We start from the raw sequence: 19,465 nt of genomic DNA, 5'->3' as shown, positions 1-19,465 counted from the left end.
ATCGTTTCCACAAAACAACAAACAGTGCTACCACACCAGTTTACTCTTCTCGATACATGACGAAAGCAATAGATTTTCATATCAGCTAGCTCTTGATCGGCAATTCTATTACCTTAACGGACTTATATTAAAAAAAAGTTGTGTAGCATACATAAAGGTAAAATTAAGCGCTATGTTATTAATAAATAATTCTGTATATTATTTGAAGGAAATATGCTTTTAGGCTTGCACATTTCACATGCAATGTTAAATGCCGCTTAGAATAGTCATATGAGAACTGCGTCGGTCGCAACATCTGCTAGGCAGCAAAAGCTCTCAATTCGAGTTTCGTTCTCACTCTTTCGTACTCCTCTTGCGCTTTTGAGTGTATGAAAATGCGACTTTCGTCCTAGGCTCTCGTTCATTCTCTTTCGGTCTTTTGAAGGAATCAGTCGCGTTCTGAATCCATCGGACGTTGATATAATAAAAGTAAATCGAAGTGATAAAATCAAACGTACATATATACTGAAAAAGTTCTTCATTTTGTGCTTAATGTGAAAACAGTTAAACGGCAAACAACAATCAACGAAAAAGAGTGTGACGGAAAAGTAATAATTCTAAAAATGTTTAATTTAATAAATAAAAGAAAAAAAATGTGATTCCTAAATACCTTAAACAATCGAAAGTGCATTTGAGTTTGGGCACCCACATAATTATTTCCGGCACAGCGAATATGCGTTTGCAAAAATCGATAAACTTCACATAGAAGCGCATACACACTCACATTGTATACTCGCATACGAATGTGTATACAAGCCAAAGCGAAAGAAGAAAATTGGGGAGAGAATGAAGTAGAATGAAGTAGGCCCGCCTACAGCTGACAGTGCAGTGCATACAATTAGATACGCTTAAAATAAATTTGTGGTATCAGGCAGCTACTATTAATATTGCCAGCTACGTGTGTCTATCATATGATTTCAAGTGATTACTTAATGGTACTCTATTTATGGCCGGCTCTGTGACAGCGCAAGCAGCTTGTGCTCTTCACTTACCCCCGTCCTGCCACAAGTACATGGCCCTTGTCGATGGCGAACTAAAGTTGATTGTTCTATTCGTGTGCGTGAGAGTGTGAGTGCTGTATGTGATGTGTGCGAATGCGTTTAGCTTCTGTATGTATTAGCAATGTTTATGCTGCTCTCCCGTTCTTCAGTCGTGATATACGTTTCGCTTTACTATTTTTTTTTTCTTTTTCTGCTTTCTGGTATTCTTTGCACGCGACGTCGACAACTGCGGCGACGACGACGATAACTACAGCTCGATTCGCTATCTTGCCATGTGCGCGCCAAAGCTGCTCTAGAGTAGACAGCCAGGCCTGCTCTACTGCTCCGCTTCAAGGTCAGTGTAAGGTTAGCTCTGCAATTGCGACGCACAGGCCATGGCAGTGATTTTGACGCGGTTGTCGCCGCCACTGCTCTGCTCTGCGCGTTGGTCGTTGTCAATATTGTTGTGTTTGTAGTTGTTGCTGCTGCTGTCGAGTAACAATGGCAATTGGGGGCGCTTGGCATTTAATTTGTGCCCAGCAAACAAACATACACACATTCATCTGAGATGTTTGTGCGTGTATGTGTGTATATGTTTGCTTGCGTGTATCCTTCGTCAAAAAATTTGACATTCCCTTGTGCATGCCTTTCTCAATTTAATTTGTTTTTCATGCCTTTGAGCAGCCTCCTACAGCGTCGGCGTCGACGTCGACAGCGCTCTGCGTACGTGACGTAGGCGTCAACATATCGCCTTTGCGCAAGTGTGTGCGTATGCGTATGTGTACGTTAAAGCTTTGCCAATACCTTTCTACGTCACTAATACCATCATGCCCTTTGACATTTATCTTTTATATAAACAAGTGTATTTATGTATGCATGTGCATAGCATTAATACATAAATGTTGCTTTTCTCTTTCCATTTCTCACTCTCTGCAAAGCTTGTGCTGTGTTATGCTTCACAGCATCTCTCGCACTTTTCCAGCGTATTTTGTGTTCTCCCTTACGTAAGCTTACATAATCAGCTGCAAGCACTTAGCTTGTATTTTTCTAGTCCTTTTCACGCTGTTAACGGATTTTCAAGTGCACTTCAATTTTAAGGATAACATTGTTGTCTTTGTTTTGCTGTATGTGCGCGAGTGTGTGCATGTGTTTGTGTTGCCTCTTAGGCAATGGCGTAAAAGCCATTTAATTGCTCTTCTATCTGTGAGACTTGAGCGAATGCCCTAATTGGTATTCCGCAGAGCGTGTTATAGACCCGTAAAGGGTATTCACGGCCAAATATTTCAAGCCGGTTATAAGAAAAACCGGTCTAAATTGAAATCTAGATAATTATGGATGTGCAGAAGTAGTTGAGCGAAATTCGAAGCGAGATGAAAGTTTATAAATACATTTGAAAAAGAATTTGCAATGCAGAGCAAATAAAATGCCAAGCAAACAAAATTTCAGGCAAAATCTATGGCAGAAGGAAATATGATGTATAAAGCAACAACATCGAAGTACAGTAAAGACTTGTAGACAAAACACATACAGTTTTATTTATAACATTTTAATAAAATTATTAAATATGTTCTTTTAAAAAGCAATCAAACTAAATTAGGGAAATATTCTAATATATGAACACTTTATGAGTCTTCACTGAATATTGAATTTCTATATTATATACACTCATGGTCAAATTAATAGGTGTGACCCAAAGATTCTAGCATATTTTAGAATAATTACGGTTTGACAACCATGAGTGTATATTTTATTAAAGAATAAATGCTTTCTAATATAATTCTCAAGGCAGTTTTATATAATTCCATCAAATTACAGTTGTGTGATCAGAATTCTTTCTAAAAGGTGTGGCGCAGGTGCCCTTTAGCAAAACAACAACAATTTCATTTCCATTTCAATTAGTATTTGTTTTCGAGTAATTCACTAACAAGTCTTGATTGACTAGCGAATTGAGACAGAGAGAAATTGGATACATTCTGTGTGTGGTTAGGCGACAGGCGTCGCTGTAACCACAGCACCAACCACATCCCTAGGCCCCCAGTTCCAGTGCGAACCGGGAAAAAACGTGATATAATTCTGCCCCAATTGCGTCGTAAACAGGGCATCTGCTTAAGGTATGCCAAATAGCTGCAACAACAACGACAATAACAACAATAATGATAGCCAAAACAACAACAACAAAAAATACTTATGATAACAAATTGTTGTTATGTACAATTGATTGAGCTGCATTTGCTGACGCCAATTTCCTTAATTGAATTTTACGTTGCACTTAATGCCCTTTGATTTATATGTGGGATTATGTTCTATATACACATTCACATGTTCTTGACTGCCTCAAAATGCGTCGGCAGCTTGAGCAAGGCATTGCATACTGATATTGTATAACAATGGATGTAGCGCCTGACCGATTCGCTATTACTAGGATTACATCGACCACGCACTGATAAGCTACCACGCCTCAACCTCTTTCAACTGCATGCTAAGAAATCGACATTAAGTGACGTCAGCAAGCGAAACAATGGAGTTGGTGTCCTGATTGGGAACAAAAATTACTAACAGTGTTGTTTAAGATATTGAAAGGAAAGACCATAGAAGTGTAACAGTTCTAGGAAAATCAAATTCCATGGGCCAGGTCCAAATAGTTGCGTGCTACGTAAACTTATTCAAAGTATTAGAGTTGTCTTCACACAGTTATAACCTAGAGTAAATCTTATATAAGAGCTGCTCTGAATATACATTTCTAGGTTGCTCCAGTTATTGTCTTCCAATAATAGCTTGACATAGGGTCAGTTACATAAGCTATATAGGTGAGGCTCCAACATTAAAGGTCTCAGAAAACCTATTCCAATATTACTTTGCCTTAGCTTTGACCCGCGCCCTGGAATGCAAATGCGTCGTTTGTTTATTCGCCTGTGCAAGTGCATTCATTCCAGCCATTGTCTAATTGACGCGGTGTTCGCGCCGGATCGGGGAGGAGCCGCGCCTAGGTCGAACCTGCTATAAATAGACATAGCACGTTATATTATCTGGACAAATGCGATGCGAGTGGGTAGAAAACTGGCTACAAAAGTAGTCTCTTAATATCGAACATGCATACACTGGAAAAAAAAGAGGTGTAACATGCTCATCTGCTCAACTAGCTACCAGATAAGTCTACTACTATTCAGTAGTAATATAGAGGCAAACTATTGATTCAACTGGAATTGTCTACGGTCTCCACTTAACACTTAATAATAGAGCTTAGATCGTGCCATCTCCAGCATACTATTAGCATAACACTAACTACTATATTATATAGAGACTCCAAAGGTAGTTACAGAAACCCTAGCCGCCAGTCCAGTCGGGAATGCTAGACAAATGTATATGCCCGATAGAAATATTTAGTTACAAGCAAACAGAAAAACAGAAAAAATAAAAAATAACTTTTGTTATTTACTCAAGGTAATTGTAAAGCGCAATAAAAAATCGACCGAAGCGTGAGGCGTTTTATAGAGCAAAAATAGAGAGAAGGGAACAGAAAACGGTTTGCTTTCTCTATGAGATATACAATCCATTGGCTAATTAAATAGGGGAGGCAAGCGCAATATCTCGATAATGAACACAAATTGTTACTATTATTAAAATCTTGTGGATTTACGCTTAATTGGCACTATCTCGGTATAGTTGTTTGCACAGCCGGTGCACATACACTCATCTATAATATAAAGCCTATGGCGGGTATATAGTATCTATAACATACCAATAAAGTTAGCAGCTGCTTGAAAACCCAAATGATAAGACGTTAACAGTAGCTCGATCGAGTAAGATAAAGCTAATTTACTAACTATATATCGTAAACGGAAAATCATAATAAAGTTAATATGAGATTTACGATATTTGATTCTAAAATATGGATTTACGATCTACAATTGCTAGTACGATATTTGATTTTCTATAGCTCATGCAAACGTTTTTATATTTAAATAAATTTTCCATTTATAATATTTGATTACTTAATGCTTAAAGCTATTGAGATTTACGATATATTATATTAACGATATGCTTTGTCTCGCACGTTTCTCACAAAAATATTGGCGTCTATTTTTACTGTATGGAACGCGAAACCCTTCGACACGCAACATTGCCCAGTCCCATAATTTCAGACAGTTTTTGTTTATCGCAAACGATATTTATTCTTGTTTGCGTATTTGATTGTTTAACATTTATTCGCTGGGAGGTTATTGAAACTTGTTGCATTCCTCGTAATCGTACCATTTGTTTACATAATAAATATATCATAGGCTAGATATAGATATTTGTGTAAATGTATATCTGGGTATATGTATTTGTATATAACTTTAGTCTATATATAGAGGCATGCAGATGGGACTTTGAACTGACGCGCTGGACTGGCACTGGTTGGCACATCTTCCCCGCCTCTATTCTTAGTTTTTGCCTCTTCCTGCTTATGTCATGTACTCTTGCTGAACCAGAAGGTGCAGATATTTCATTATATAAACTTTGCCTATCTTATATCTATGTTTATAACGCGATTCTTATGGGGTTTTTATGGAACATAGGTCAAAGTTATGTAAGATAGATAATCTTCAGTAGCAAGGAAAGATATAACAGTCAAAAGCAAACCTCTACTTATGAAGATAGTATAACTAGTCATGTATTCTTCGTAAAGTATTCATATATATATGTAGTATATCTCTGCTATCTGATTATATATTTTTATTGTCTCTCTTTAAACTTTTCCACTGTTTTGGCAGATTTTTGGACTCGGGTCCGACCTACATCACGTCCACATGCGCTTCATTGAAATTGTTATCAGTATTAACCACCAATTCCATTAAACACCCATTCATAAAATTAATTTTTATTTTTAGACTAAATACAGACTTGGTTCTCTGCTATCATAAATCTAAATCGCGCAGGTTTATCAATAGTCTGCATTCTTCCCAGATTAAAATCAATCTATTTTAGCTCAATTCGTTTATCGCTTATTGCGCACTTTGTGAAAAAGTCCAGGGTGCCAAAAAACCCGTCGAACGGGATCTTATCGTTTGAATGGGAGGGTCTGCTGCATAGGTATGACAAAGCACATAAGATATGCTTCAGATATTAAAATTAACCAAGGGTTCGACTAACCAATGCCCTCTATTCTGTTATAAAACAGCAGCTACACATAGGCTGTCTACCGACTAGCACTATATACCCCCTTTACTACTGATTAGCTTTATAGAGTGTGAGTTGCACTCCTGACTCCACCCCAGCCGCAGACATTTGCCAGCCGCATGTTAGACACCTGATACTAATCGCAGACCCCCAATAACAACATTCGCACGCGAAGATTATCGTTTAAAAATTGTTTGTTTGTTCTTTTTTTCGACTGCCAAAAAACAATCTCATTCTGTTTATAGTCGTAGCTTCCCGCTCTCGTCTCGGGCCACGAGCAAAGTGCGTGTGTATTTCATCAATGTGTCATACGTCTTACGTCTCCGCCGACGTCGACGTTGTAGCGTGACGTATTGCACTAGCAGATAAGCTCAATTGCTTTCTTGCCGGCCGGTAGGCTGTTTGGCTGGCTGTGCTGGGACTTTGGCCAATTTACAATACATGAGTATGTTTATATGTATATATACATGCAAGAATGACTGATTTATGAGAGACCAAAAGATTGCTTGATAATACGTATCAGAGAAGGGCAAGACAAGCCAATCCACGTATTTCGCTAGATCGCTGAACTCGTAGCTTTGTCGGCATTGATTGATTAAATTTTGCAGAATTCATTAACAAAGATAGCTTGAACGATACCAAAATTATTCACGAGCCACAGACAATTTCTATTCGCTCTCTCCCTCTCTCTATTTCTATCTGTATTTCATGGGGCGCGTGTCATGGAAAATTTTCGTGCGATTTTGTTGTGGCAATTTTATTGTTGTTTTTTTCGCTTTTCGCTATGACAAACAAATTTGCATTTTGTTAAAAATAGATAATTCTAATTTATCTCTATATAGAGCTGCTTAAAAATTAAATCTTATACATGAATTGAAATGCACCTTCTGAAGCTAAGGTTGATAAACTCATCATGCGAAAACATCATCGAAATGAGAAATTTTGTACAGAACATTTAATGCCAAACATGTTTATGTGTGTACATATGTATATGTATATGTATATATATTTTACTTTAAAGAAAAATACAAAACAAATTCAAATTAATAATAATTTGCATTGTTTTTAATAAATTTGTGTTATTTGATTACGAAACTTGCATCCTTAAATTATGAATTTTATTTTGTTACGTATTTGGCGTTGTTATTGTTTGTGGCTGTTTTTCTCGTTTGAGAATCATTTATTTATAATTTAAGCGTATAAGGGCATTTAAAATTTTAATTCGCCCGTTGCGCTCGTAAAGAACATGTGCTGTAATTGATCAATATATATAAATATGTGTAAAACAGTATTAATAAACATATATATAAAGTATTCCACTATTTGATAACGTAAGGAAAACGAACGTTTGATAAAACTGCGAATCTCTTCTCGCTCTTCTACTCAAGTGAAAATTTATTTTACGCAGCAGCATTTGAGCAGCAGCAAATGAAAAATGCAGTAGAACTCAAATTTAGGTATGTAAGAACTCTAGCTAAGGATAGGAGTTGCGAGAGAGAAGGAGAGAGAGAGAGTGTGTCAGCTTGAACGAAAGATAGCTATGCCTGCGCTGCTCTTGCTCAACGAGCGTTTGCTGTTCTTCTCTCACACTACCACTTCCTTACTGGGAGAGGGTTGTTGAGTATACATTTTGTATAGTCAGAAGAGCAGAACAAATACAAATGTAAAATGCAATGTGAGCGTCTCTCAGGTATGCATGCACACCTATTTAAAAGGGTTGATCCACTGATCAACAACTATTGAGAATTTGAGTGCCACACAACGATAGATCTGTCGTTCTGCTCTGCTACTGCGCTGTTCCTGGCGCTATTTCCACTCAGCAGGCACACGCTGTTGGGGGTTAGTCGTCGCAATGTTTCACAGTCAGTATTCAGTCGCTTGTGAGCAGCCGTCAGTGTCGCGTGTGCCCTCGAGTAAGTGCTTGTGTATAAAAAAAAGTTGAGGCTAGCAAAAAATATAGTGAATACATGCGTGAACGTGTACATGTGTGTGTGTTTGCATTTTTTACTTGTGTAGTGATGTGCGTGCATGCAAAATCAAAACTGTTAATGCAAAAATATGTGTCAATTCAATTGAAATAAATAATTTATTTTTATTCTCTTACAGCAAATACAATCACGTTTTCTGTGCCAAATTAACTGTTATAACCAAGTGCAACTGAAAATTAAAACCAAAAGTGAAAAGCAAAAGAAAAACAATAAAGCAAAACTCAAATAAAATAATTTGCATATTATTTATCGAACAGCAACGCAAAGCGAAGAACAGTTTAAGCAAGTGCACCGGTAACAACGTATAATGGCACCAATAACCACTGACAATTGCGAATTTGAATGTGCAACAAGTGTTGAAAGCGGCAACAATACCGATAACTTTGAAAACGATATTAATATCGATAACGAACGTTTTGTGAGCAGTGCATCGAATGATTCGAATTTGAGTCAAGTTCAGGCTGAAGAACATGTTGCAGAGCAGCAGGAGCAGCAGCCGAAGCAGATGCCATGGGAGGCACCTGGTAAACAGGGACTCTACGATCCCCAGAACGAGCATGAGGCATGCGGCGTGGGATTCATTGTGGCCATCGATGGCAAACGCTCTCACAAGGTAAATTTGTTGTATAACTACATATAGCATTATTCTTTGATTTATTGCTACTCTTTCTTTCTTCTTGTCTCTGCTTACAGATTCTTCGTGATGCCCAGACCTTGTCAGAACGGATGAATCATCGCGGCGCCTGCGCCTGTGACAACGACACCGGCGATGGCGCTGGTGTATTGGCTTCCATTCCTCACGGGCTCTATGCCAAGGCTCTGTAAGTTTACATTGTAAATAGGAATAGGTCTGACAAGGGGAGAAGTCATGGGGGCACATGCACTTGGCAACTTTACAGCTATTTGCCGGCTGCCATTGATGAATGTCTTAAACGTTGTTGACGATGACGGCGATATCGCTGCGATCTCGTGCGCGAAATACACAAACAAAACATAAAGTCAAAGCTATCAGCTTTTGTATGCCCTACTTTCAGTTGAGAGTATAATAGCTATGGGGCTTTTGCAAACAAACTGTGCTACATTATACATTCCTCTCTCTCAGTCTCTGTTGAATTTGACGTATGCTATCTAATCTAATGCATAGCAAACTTCTATTTAATTAATTTTGTGATATAAATAGCTATAAAATATTTAAAAATTCTTTTTTAAAAGAAAACAATTAATAATTTAATTTTGCAGAGATAACTGATATCTTTTGCAGAATACCACGTGATTTAGTTTAGTGATTATGCGATATGCGAAAGAACTATAATTTATATATATTATATATGTGATAAAAAAATAATAATTTTGCAGAGATTAGAGATACCTTTCAGCATTTCACGTGATTTAGTTTATTAATTAAAATATTGATATCTAATGGGTATTTGAGGGCATTCCGTGTGCGCTGTTGCTTTTTCTAGAAATGTTCTACATGCAATTTTGTTATTTTACTAATGTATGTACTATACAGATGTGTATATGTACGTATGTATGTGCTTCATTGGCTCGGTCTCGACCCACAAATAAAAATAATAAAAACAGTTGAACATCAGGCGAGCGCGTCAAAAATAGTTTATAATGAAATACTCCTTCACATGTGGCAGAATCATTTCATTTTTTTTTGCCAAATTGTGTTTGTAGTTGGATTTGATTGCCATGAAAAATTCGTTGTTTGCTCGATACGGGCTTTTAGTTCCAGGCACGCTTTGCTTAGCTATTATTCAATAATTTAGACAATTTTCGGTTATATACAGAAAGTACTCAAGGGGTTTTCAGTAGAGAATGCTGCGCAATTCACAGGTAATAACTTTAGCCCAAATTTTTAAATTATATTTATTAACAGTGCAATGCGAAATAAAACAAATGAAATATGACAAGGCTTGTCAAATATGACACATGGGCTGTAATGAGCTTCTTCTTCTTCTTTTTAACGTTATATTTATTTAGTGTTTATTGGGATTTCTACTAGCTTTGAAAACATTTACACATAACGACAGGAATTCTAATTTAACTAAGATTAAAATAATAAAATATGTTAAATTATACTATAATTGCTTCAAAAATATTATTATGTAGAAATTAGTATGCAGAGAGATATAATTATAGAATATATATAGCCGAGGGAAATAAATATATGTATATGGATAGATATTTTTGGAATATTTTGGAATGTGTACAATTTTTTTATTTATTTTTAAAATTTCAAATCTTTGTTTTTCGAATGCTTAATGTTTTTTTTTTTTTTTTTTTTTTTTGTGTCATTTTTGTCAATATAATGCTTAGACTCGGAATCTCTCTGTTTCTTCGAAATAATTCCATTAACATATAATATGAATATTATTATTTTTAGGATTTCGATTATTACTGCTTGACTTTCGGGTCATAAAATATTTAAAATGACCAGAATTTAATCTCAGATCAATCCTTACTCACTTTGGAAATATTTACTTGAACTTGATTTTGGGAGCAATAACCGAACGCGCCCGTATTTTATAACACTTAAAAACAAAAAAAACTTGGACTGATAATTCCCAGTGATTCATTGTTAATTTACTAAAGCGGCAGCTGCTTAGCTGACTTCTAATTCATATTAAATACTCTTTATTTGGCTATAAACAGTGCTTAATTAACACCTAGACCTCGACACCTAATTATGACAAAAAGCTTTGATTGAAAATCCCTGAATCACACTAAAAATAAATTGAAAGAGAGACAGAGAGAGAGAGAGAGAGAGAGAGAGAGAGAGAGAGAGTGGGAGCAAACTTAAATTAGTCTATAGATTTCAAGTCCGCAAGTGGAATGAGAGTGTAGAGTGGATTGGGTGCATGATCATAAAGGTTTTCTATGACTTCAAGTTCAGGAAATGTATTGGGTCAGACACATGAGCACATGTTCAACGAAATTGTGCAATCAGCGAACGAGAGTTCTCTAAACTCGCTGTTTTGTATATTTTAATGCGCGTTTTAAATGGCAAACGGACGACCAACAGGCGACGCTTGCTGCTGATAAGGCGTCAGATGTTTCGTCATTTTGACGTAATGGAAGTGAAATGCACGATGAATGGTGATAAATGAATGGCATCAGCTCAACCGGGCTAGACAAGCGTTTCAATGCGATTGTCAATGAAACCTGCGCAATTTTTAACGTCCCTCCAAGGGTTTGACGCGCACTGGGCGGAAAGCTTAGATTAGAATACGATTCCCTATATTAGTTAGGGTAGTTACATTTTTGCTAACCATACCTAATACTATACTTTGCTTTCTCTACAGTGCTGAAAAGGGCGTAAACTTGCCCGAGTTGGGCAACTATGCCACGGGCATCTTCTACTTGGACGAGGCCCAGGCTGCCTCCGCCGAAGCTGAGTTCAACGAGCTGGCCGAGAGTCTGGGTTTGTCGGTGCTCGCCTGGCGCACCGTGCCAACCAATCAGCAGGCCATTGGCGTTGTTGCACGGAAGTCGGAGCCGTTGTCGCGTCAGGTGTTTGTCGCTCGTCCTGAAGGCTTGGACGAGAAGTCCTTCCAGCGTCAGGTGTTTGTGCTGCGCAAGCGGGCTAGCCATGAGCTGGCCAAACAGGGCAGGCGCTTCTACATCTGCTCCTTGTCGGATCGCACTGTGGTCTACAAGGGTCTCTTCACCTCGGATCAGTTGTGGGAGTACTATACGGACCTGCAGGATCCCGAATTTGAGACCTATATGGCCCTGGTGCACACGCGCTTCTCCACCAACACTTTCCCCAGCTGGGAGCGAGCTCATCCGCTGCGCGTCCTGGCCCATAACGGCGAGATCAATACGCTGCGTGGCAATGTGAATCTGATGAAGGCTCGCGAGGGTGTCATGCAGTCGGAGCTGTTTGGCGATCAGCTGAAGAAGCTTTATCCCGTGGTGGAGCCCAATCTATCCGATTCGGGCTCGTTCGATTGTGTCTTGGAATTCATAACAATGGCAAGTGACCGTTCACTGCCCGAGTCCGTGATGACCATGGTGCCGGAGGCTTGGCAGAACGATCGCACGATGCCCCAGGAGAAGCGCGACTTCTATCAATGGGCTGCCTGTGTGATGGAGCCGTGGGATGGGCCGGCTTTGATCAGCTTCACCGATGGTCGTTACATTGGAGCCGTGCTGGATCGTAATGGACTGCGTCCATCTCGCTTCTATGTGACTAAGGAGAATGTGCTGGTCATGGCCAGCGAGGTGGGCGTCTATGATGTCGATCCGTCGCAGGTGACGCTCAAGAGTCGCCTCAAGCCAGGTCGTATGTTGCTGGTGGACACCAAGGAGCAGAAGCTTATCCAGGACATTGAGCTGAAGTCGCGCATTGCGAAGTCGCGTCCCCACTCCGAGTGGCTGCAGCAGAAGGTAAGTTGGCTCCCCTGAATCCCTGAATCGTAGAGTTCCACCAACATGGTATCACTCCCTCCCCTCTGACACGCGAAGCACAGCTAAACAGGTCGACACTCAAAATTGGTTAATGCTAATATAAATAACTCTCTGTAATTGTAATTGTTGTTGTTATCCATTTCTCTACAATGCTCTCAATGTGATATATGTATGTATATCTGACGTGGACTAATCCTAGATGGTGAGTTGTCGGATCTTGAGCCGAGTCGTAGTCGTTGTAGACATTTTGTTGCTTTACGTTGGGTTGCATCGCATGTCCTTGTTTCACAGCTATCCAAAAACAGTTAGTTTAATCCATGTCGCACCTTGTTTCCGTCCATCAGATCACGCTGGATGAGATTCGTAATGCGAATGTGCTGAACACGCCCATCGAGGAGCCACCGAAGCCGCCAGCATCGCAGCGCGGCATATTCGATCCGCGACTCTCGCTCTTCGGCTACACCACGGAGACGGTCAACATGCTCCTGATACCCATGTTCAAGAACAAGTAGGTGATCTTCGCCCGTTAGTTGAACACATCAACAACTTTTGCAATCTCTTTACAGAAAAGAGGCACTTGGATCGATGGGCAACGATGCACCGCTGGCTTGCTTGTCCGGCTTTCAGCCCATTCCGTATGAGTACTTTAAGCAGCTCTTCGCACAGGTGACCAATCCACCTATCGATCCATTCCGCGAGAAGGTGGTCATGTCCATGCAATGTCCCATTGGGCCAGAGGCGAATTTGCTGCAGCCATCGGCACAGCAGGTCCACCGCATTTGGCTGCCAAATCCCATATTGAGCATTCCAGATACCCAGCTGCTTAAGCGCAACACGCACCGTGGGTGGAAGACCAAGGTCCTGGACATTACATTCCAGTATAGCGAGGGCACTCGGGGCTACATGGAGTGCATCGAGCGCATCTGTCGGGAGGGTGCCAGTGCTGCTCAGGCGGGCTATCAGCTGATCGTTATATCCGATCGCGAGGCTGGCTCAAACGAACGTGTCGCAGTTTCAGCTCTGCTCGCGCTGGGTGCACTGCATCATCATCTGATCGAGACATTGCAACGCATGAAGGTGGGCATTATTGTGGAGACGGCCGAGGCACGCGAGGTGCACCACGTGTGTGTTCTGCTCGGCTATGGCGCCGACGCTATCTGCCCCTATTTGGCCTTCGAACTGGCCCAGGCGCTACGGGATGATGGCGTCATCAGTGCAGATGTCACCGACAAGCAGATCTACGCCGCCTACGCTCAGGCAATCGATACTGGTATTGCTAAGGTAATGGCCAAGATGGGCATCAGCACACTGCAGTCCTACAAGAGCGCCCAGATCTTCGAGGCAGTGGGCTTAGGCAACGAGCTGATTGATAAGTGTTTCCGCGGCACTCAAAGCCGTATTGGTGGCGTGACCTTGGAGATACTGGCCAAAGAGGGTCTCGAGCGCTTCCAGTTGACCTATGGCAAGGTATCGCCCGACACACACATTCTTCGCAATCCCGGACAATACCATTGGCGTCATGGCGGCGAGGCACACATCAACGAACCCTCCTCCATTGGCAGCCTGCAAGAGGCGGCCGTCAACAATAATAAGAACGCCTTCGAGGCCTTCAAGAAGACCACCCTGGAGAGTGTGAAGAACTGTGCGCTGCGTGGTCAGCTAGAATTTGTGACCGACCGTGAAAAGATTGACATATCCGAAGTGGAGCCGGCCAGTGAGATTGTAAAGCGGTTAGTAAACCCTTTGATTTACCATTTTCATTTGGTCCTGAATTTAACGCATTTATCTTCCGCAGCTTTGCCACTGGCGCCATGAGCTTCGGCAGCATCTCGTTGGAGGCGCATCAAACGCTCTCCATAACCATGAATCGCATCGGAGGCAAGAGCAACACCGGCGAAGGTGGCGAAGACTCCGATCGCTATCTGAGTAAGTTTGGGAATAACAAGTCTTACTCAACTTGTAATTAATGTATTTATTTTCAACTATTTCAGATCAAGATCCTAACAATAGCCGCCGTTCGGCTATCAAGCAGGTGGCTTCTGGTCGTTTTGGTGTAACTGCCTCGTACCTGGCCAATGCGGATGATCTGCAGATCAAGATGGCTCAGGGCGCCAAGCCGGGTGAAGGCGGTGAGCTGCCTGGCTACAAGGTGACCAAGGACATTGCCAAGACACGAAAATCAGTGCCTGGCGTGGGTCTAATATCGCCACCACCACATCACGATATCTATTCCATTGAGGATCTGGCCGAGCTGATCTACGATCTCAAGTGTTCCAATCCCAATGCGCGCATCAGCGTTAAATTGGTGTCCGAGGTGGGCGTGGGTGTGGTTGCCTCTGGCGTTGCCAAGGTAAGTTGAAGAGATCTACTCCAAATGTACTCCGTGTCTTATCTAAATTATGACTTCTGTACAGGGCAAAGCGGAACATATTGTCATTTCTGGCCATGATGGCGGCACCGGTGCCAGCTCCTGGACGGGCATTAAGAATGCTGGCCTGCCCTGGGAGCTTGGAATTGCAGAGACGCACCAAGTACTTGTTTTGAATAATCTACGATCAAGGTAAGTTTTCGACCAACAGACCCCTGGGGCACGTTCCACGTTCCCCAACCCCCACTTGTTACTAATCATGAAAGAAACATATTACTGAAGAAGAGCCTGGTTATCCAGATGACAGCGTTGGAAAACGTATTGAGATTATTGAGCTCGTTGATAAACAGAGATTGAGAATTGAGTTTAAAGAGAAACGATCGAACGGATTGATCCACAGATCTGTGTGTGAGGCAAGCCGGATAAAGGAAGGTGATCCATACATATAAACCTACACATAACATTGCATATAGCTCGATGATGTCGTTAATGCCGCTGTCTTTCATACTCAAAATTCAGTCAATGATCATGAGATCAACGGATATATCGAGATATATATATGTATATATAGCCAGATTGCTCACACACAATCCATCTACACACACATGCCACATGTCCAATTCAGACAAAATACAAACCGAAATGATATTGATTATGATCCGAACCGAACTGATCCGATCCGATCCGATCCAAACCGAACCGAACCGAAAAGAACCATCGATCGGTGCCATCTACTCACTTGCTCGCTCGCACGATCGTCGCGCCGCGCTGTGCTCCATTCGTAATTTCTTCTCATTACATTAATCTCGATTTTGAGTATCCAATTAACATTGCATTCCTTTCTATGTCATATCTTCCTACTCCCATGGATCGCTTGTGGATGTGCAGGGTCGTCGTTCAGGCTGATGGTCAACTGCGCACGGGCTTCGATGTGGTTGTTGCTGCTCTGCTTGGCGCCGATGAGTTTGGCTTCAGCACAGCTCCCTTGATTGTTATGGGTAGGCTAACTATTTCCCTCTGCAATGTTCCTTAATCTCTTATACCTTTTCTTAGGCTGTACCATGATGCGCAAGTGTCATTTGAATACCTGTCCCGTGGGCATTGCCACACAGGATCCGGTGCTGCGCAAGAAATTCACCGGCAAACCGGAGCATGTCATTAACTTCTTCTTCATGCTAGCTGAGGATGTGAGTGTGACACTCAAAGTTGAGTTTCTCTGTGCCTTATGCTAATCCCTCGTCATTTTCAGATCCGCCAAATTATGGCCAATCTGGGCATCCGCAAGTTCCAGGACCTGATTGGACGAACCGATCTGCTACGCATGTCCAGCCATCGGGGAATCAAAGCAAGCAATTTGGATCTCAAGCTGTTGCTGCAGCCAGCGCTAGAGCTGCGCCCAGGCACAAACATTGTCGGCGGCTCGGTGAAGCAGGACTTCCAATTGGAAAAGCGTTCCGATAACAAGTTGATCGAGCAGGCTCAGCAAATCTTTAACGGCAGCCGGGACAACATCACCATCAACATGGCCATACACAACGAAGAGCGTGCGTTTGGCTCTACGCTGAGCTATCACATTGCCTGTAAATATGGCGAGGCTGGTCTGCCTGCTGGAAAGAGCATTGATATCTTCCTCGAGGGCTCGGCTGGTCAGAGCTTCTGCGCCTTCTTGGCACGTGGCGTCAATGTGACACTTAAGGGCGATGCCAACGATTATGTCGGCAAGGGCCTCTGTGGTGGCAATGTAGTCATCATGCCACCAGACACCGCACCGTTCGAGTCGCATCTGAATGTGATTGTGGGCAATGTGTGCCTCTATGGCGCCACCGAGGGCACTGCCTATTTCCGAGGCATTGCTGCTGAGCGGTTCTGTGTGCGCAATTCAGGCGTGACTGCCGTCGTGGAGGGTGTGGGTGATCACGGCTGCGAATACATGACTGGTGGATTGGTTGTTATCCTTGGCTTGACTGGACGCAATTTCGCAGCGGGCATGTCCGGTGGCATTGCCTATGTCTATGATATTGATGGTTCCTTCAAGCCCAAGGTCAATCCAGAATCAGTTGAGCTGTTGCCGTTGCAGTTGGACGAAGATGTGTCGCTGGTCAAGCGGCTCCTGACTGACTTCATCGAGAAGACCGGCTCGAAGGTGGCCAAGGAACTGCTCGATAACTGGGCACAAGAGCAGGCGAAATTTGTTAAGGTCTTCCCATACGAATACCAGAAGGCCCTAAAGGACCTGGCTGAGCAGGCGGCACAGGAGCAGCCCGCCAAGGTGGCAGCTGTTGAGAATGGTAACGGCAAACATGAGCCGCACATCAAGGACATCGAAGAAGCCATTCAGGATGTGGCACTGGAACAGAAGCGTGCTGATCGTGTGCTGGACAAGCTGCACGGCTTTGTCAAGTACAAGCGCGAGGCGGCTCCATATCGCGATGCAGGCACTCGCCAGAAGGATTGGGATGAGGTCTACAATTTCCCACATGTGCGCAAGAACTTGAAGATGCAGGCAGCCCGTTGCATGGAGTGCGGTGTACCCTTCTGTCAGTCGAACTCCACGGGCTGTCCGTTGGGCAACATCATACCCAAGTGGAACGATCTGGTCTTCCACGGCGAATGGCAGGAGGCATTGCGACAGTTGCTCCAGACCAATAACTTCCCCGAATTTACGGGTCGCGTCTGCCCAGCTCCCTGCGAGGGCTCCTGCGTGCTGGGCATCTCGGAACCAGCAGTGACCATCAAGAATATCGAGTGCGCCATAATCGATCATGCCTTCGAGCAGGGCTGGATCAAGGCCGAGATACCAGAGACGCGCACCGGCAAGCGAGTGGCCATTGTGGGCTCCGGTCCCTCCGGCCTGGCTGCTGCTCAGCAGCTCAACCGTGCCGGACACTTTGTCACGGTCTTTGAGCGCAACGATCGTGTCGGAGGTCTGCTGCAGTACGGCATTCCAACCATGAAGTTATCCAAGGAGGTGGTCAAGCGGCGTGTGGATCTCATGGCCGATGAGGGCATTGAGTTCCGTACCAATGTGCACATTGGCAAGGATACTAGCGCAGAGAAGTTGGTGCAGAGGTAAGTCATATATGCATAGGCTCTGATTGAAATCCTCAAAACACCTTTTCCACTTTACAGCTATGATGCGGTGTTGTTAACCACTGGCTCTACCTGGCCGCGCGACTTGCCTTTGGCCAATCGCGATCTGCAGGGCATTCACTTTGCCATGGAGTTCCTCGAGGCGCAGCAGAAGAAGCAGCTGGGCGGCAAGAAAGAGATCATTTCAGCCGAGGGCAAGGATGTCATCATTATTGGTGGCGGTGACACCGGCTGCGATTGCATTGCAACCTCATTGCGTCAGGGTGCAAAGAGCATTACCACATTCGAGATTTTGCCAGAGCCTCCAGCAAAGCGTGCCGACGACAATCCCTGGCCACAGTGGCCCAAGGTATTCCGTGTGGACTACGGCCATGAGGAGGTGCGCCTCAAGTGGGGCAAAGATCCTCGTCAATACTGCACCACAACCAAGGAGTTTGTGGGTGAGAATGGGCATATTAAGGGAGTGCACACTGTCGAGGTGGAGTGGACCAAGACAGAGACGGGCGCATGGCGCATGCAGGAGGTAGCAGGCTCGGAGAAATACTTCCCAGCTGATCTGATTCTGCTGGCCATGGGCTTCCTTGGGCCGGAGAAGACGGTGCCCAATGAGCTGGGTCTGGAGCTGGATCCTCGCGGTAACATAAAAGCATGCAACGGACAGTATGGCACCTCCAATCCCAAGGTGTTCGCAGCAGGCGGTAAGTGGAACTGATTGAGGTGGCATGGAAAACGAATAATTTTAAAATATTCTGCTTTGCAGATTGCCGGCGTGGTCAGTCGTTGGTGGTATGGGCCATTACGGAGGGTCGTCAGGCGGCGCGTCAAGTGGATTCCTACCTAACGGGCAAACCCAGCGGCTTGCCTGGACCTGGCGGTGTCATTAATCCAACAGTACCCAGATACTAAGTACCTAAAGATGTGATGCTGGATAGTGATGCGGGGTGTCTGTCTTCTGTCTGTGTGCGTGCGTCGTCCTTAGCATAGAACAATTCGTATGGTTTTCATTTTGAGAACCTAATTAGAATTTGTGATTTTTATTTTCGCGATTTTAGTTTAGTTTACTCTAAAAAAGACTTCAGTTTTTTACACTACATATTAAATACCTTTTAATTATCGTTTTATTTTTGTTTTTGACGGCGCCACGCCCACAATGCGCTCCTGGCCACTCCAGTAGCTGCGATGCCCTCCAAGACTTTGATACGAAATGAGAGAGTCAATTATGAGTGCAAAACAAAATGTGTCGAAAATTTCAGAAAACCCCAAATGTTGGGTCTAAAAATATCCATATTCAAAGGACAATAACTAGAAATTACCGTTAAAGCGTTATAAAAATCAACAACAAAAACAAACAACATATAATATCACATATTAGATATGCATTTGTGTTTCTTATAAATATTGTACTTACTCGCTTTCTGTTT

At 42.8% G+C, this 19,465-nt stretch overlaps 1 protein-coding gene across 3 annotated transcripts; it reads left to right on the top strand.

Annotated features, from left to right (window-relative positions):
- Positions 1-343: 343 nt before the first annotated feature.
- Positions 344-19,159, top strand: LOC108613420 (uncharacterized). 3 transcript variants are annotated; one of them, XM_089468093.1, is made up of 14 exons: positions 344-468; positions 8,286-8,780; positions 8,861-8,988; positions 11,479-12,565; positions 12,931-13,094; positions 13,153-14,316; positions 14,382-14,512; positions 14,578-14,936; positions 15,001-15,146; positions 15,843-15,952; positions 16,008-16,141; positions 16,204-18,023; positions 18,084-18,742; positions 18,805-19,159. In XM_089468093.1, exons 2-14 carry the CDS (start codon positions 8,475-8,477, stop codon positions 18,948-18,950), a joined length of 6,354 nt encoding a protein of 2,117 aa, XP_089324219.1. In that variant the 5' UTR covers positions 344-468; positions 8,286-8,474; the 3' UTR covers positions 18,951-19,159. The 3 variants fall into 3 exon arrangements, with proteins under 3 accessions (XP_089324219.1, XP_017862352.1, XP_089324218.1); XM_018006863.2 differs by having other exon boundaries at positions 383-587; XM_089468092.1 differs by lacking the exon at positions 344-468 and adding an exon at positions 7,928-8,092.
- The last annotated feature ends 306 nt before the right edge of the window (positions 19,160-19,465 follow it).

The sequence above is a fragment of the Drosophila arizonae genome, chromosome 4 (assembly GCF_054131065.1).
Source record: "Drosophila arizonae isolate 15081-1271.41 chromosome 4, UAZ_ARI_1.0, whole genome shotgun sequence".
NCBI classification, from domain to species: Eukaryota; Metazoa; Arthropoda; class Insecta; order Diptera; family Drosophilidae; genus Drosophila; species Drosophila arizonae.
This window is presented reverse-complemented; position numbering and strand designations above follow the sequence as displayed.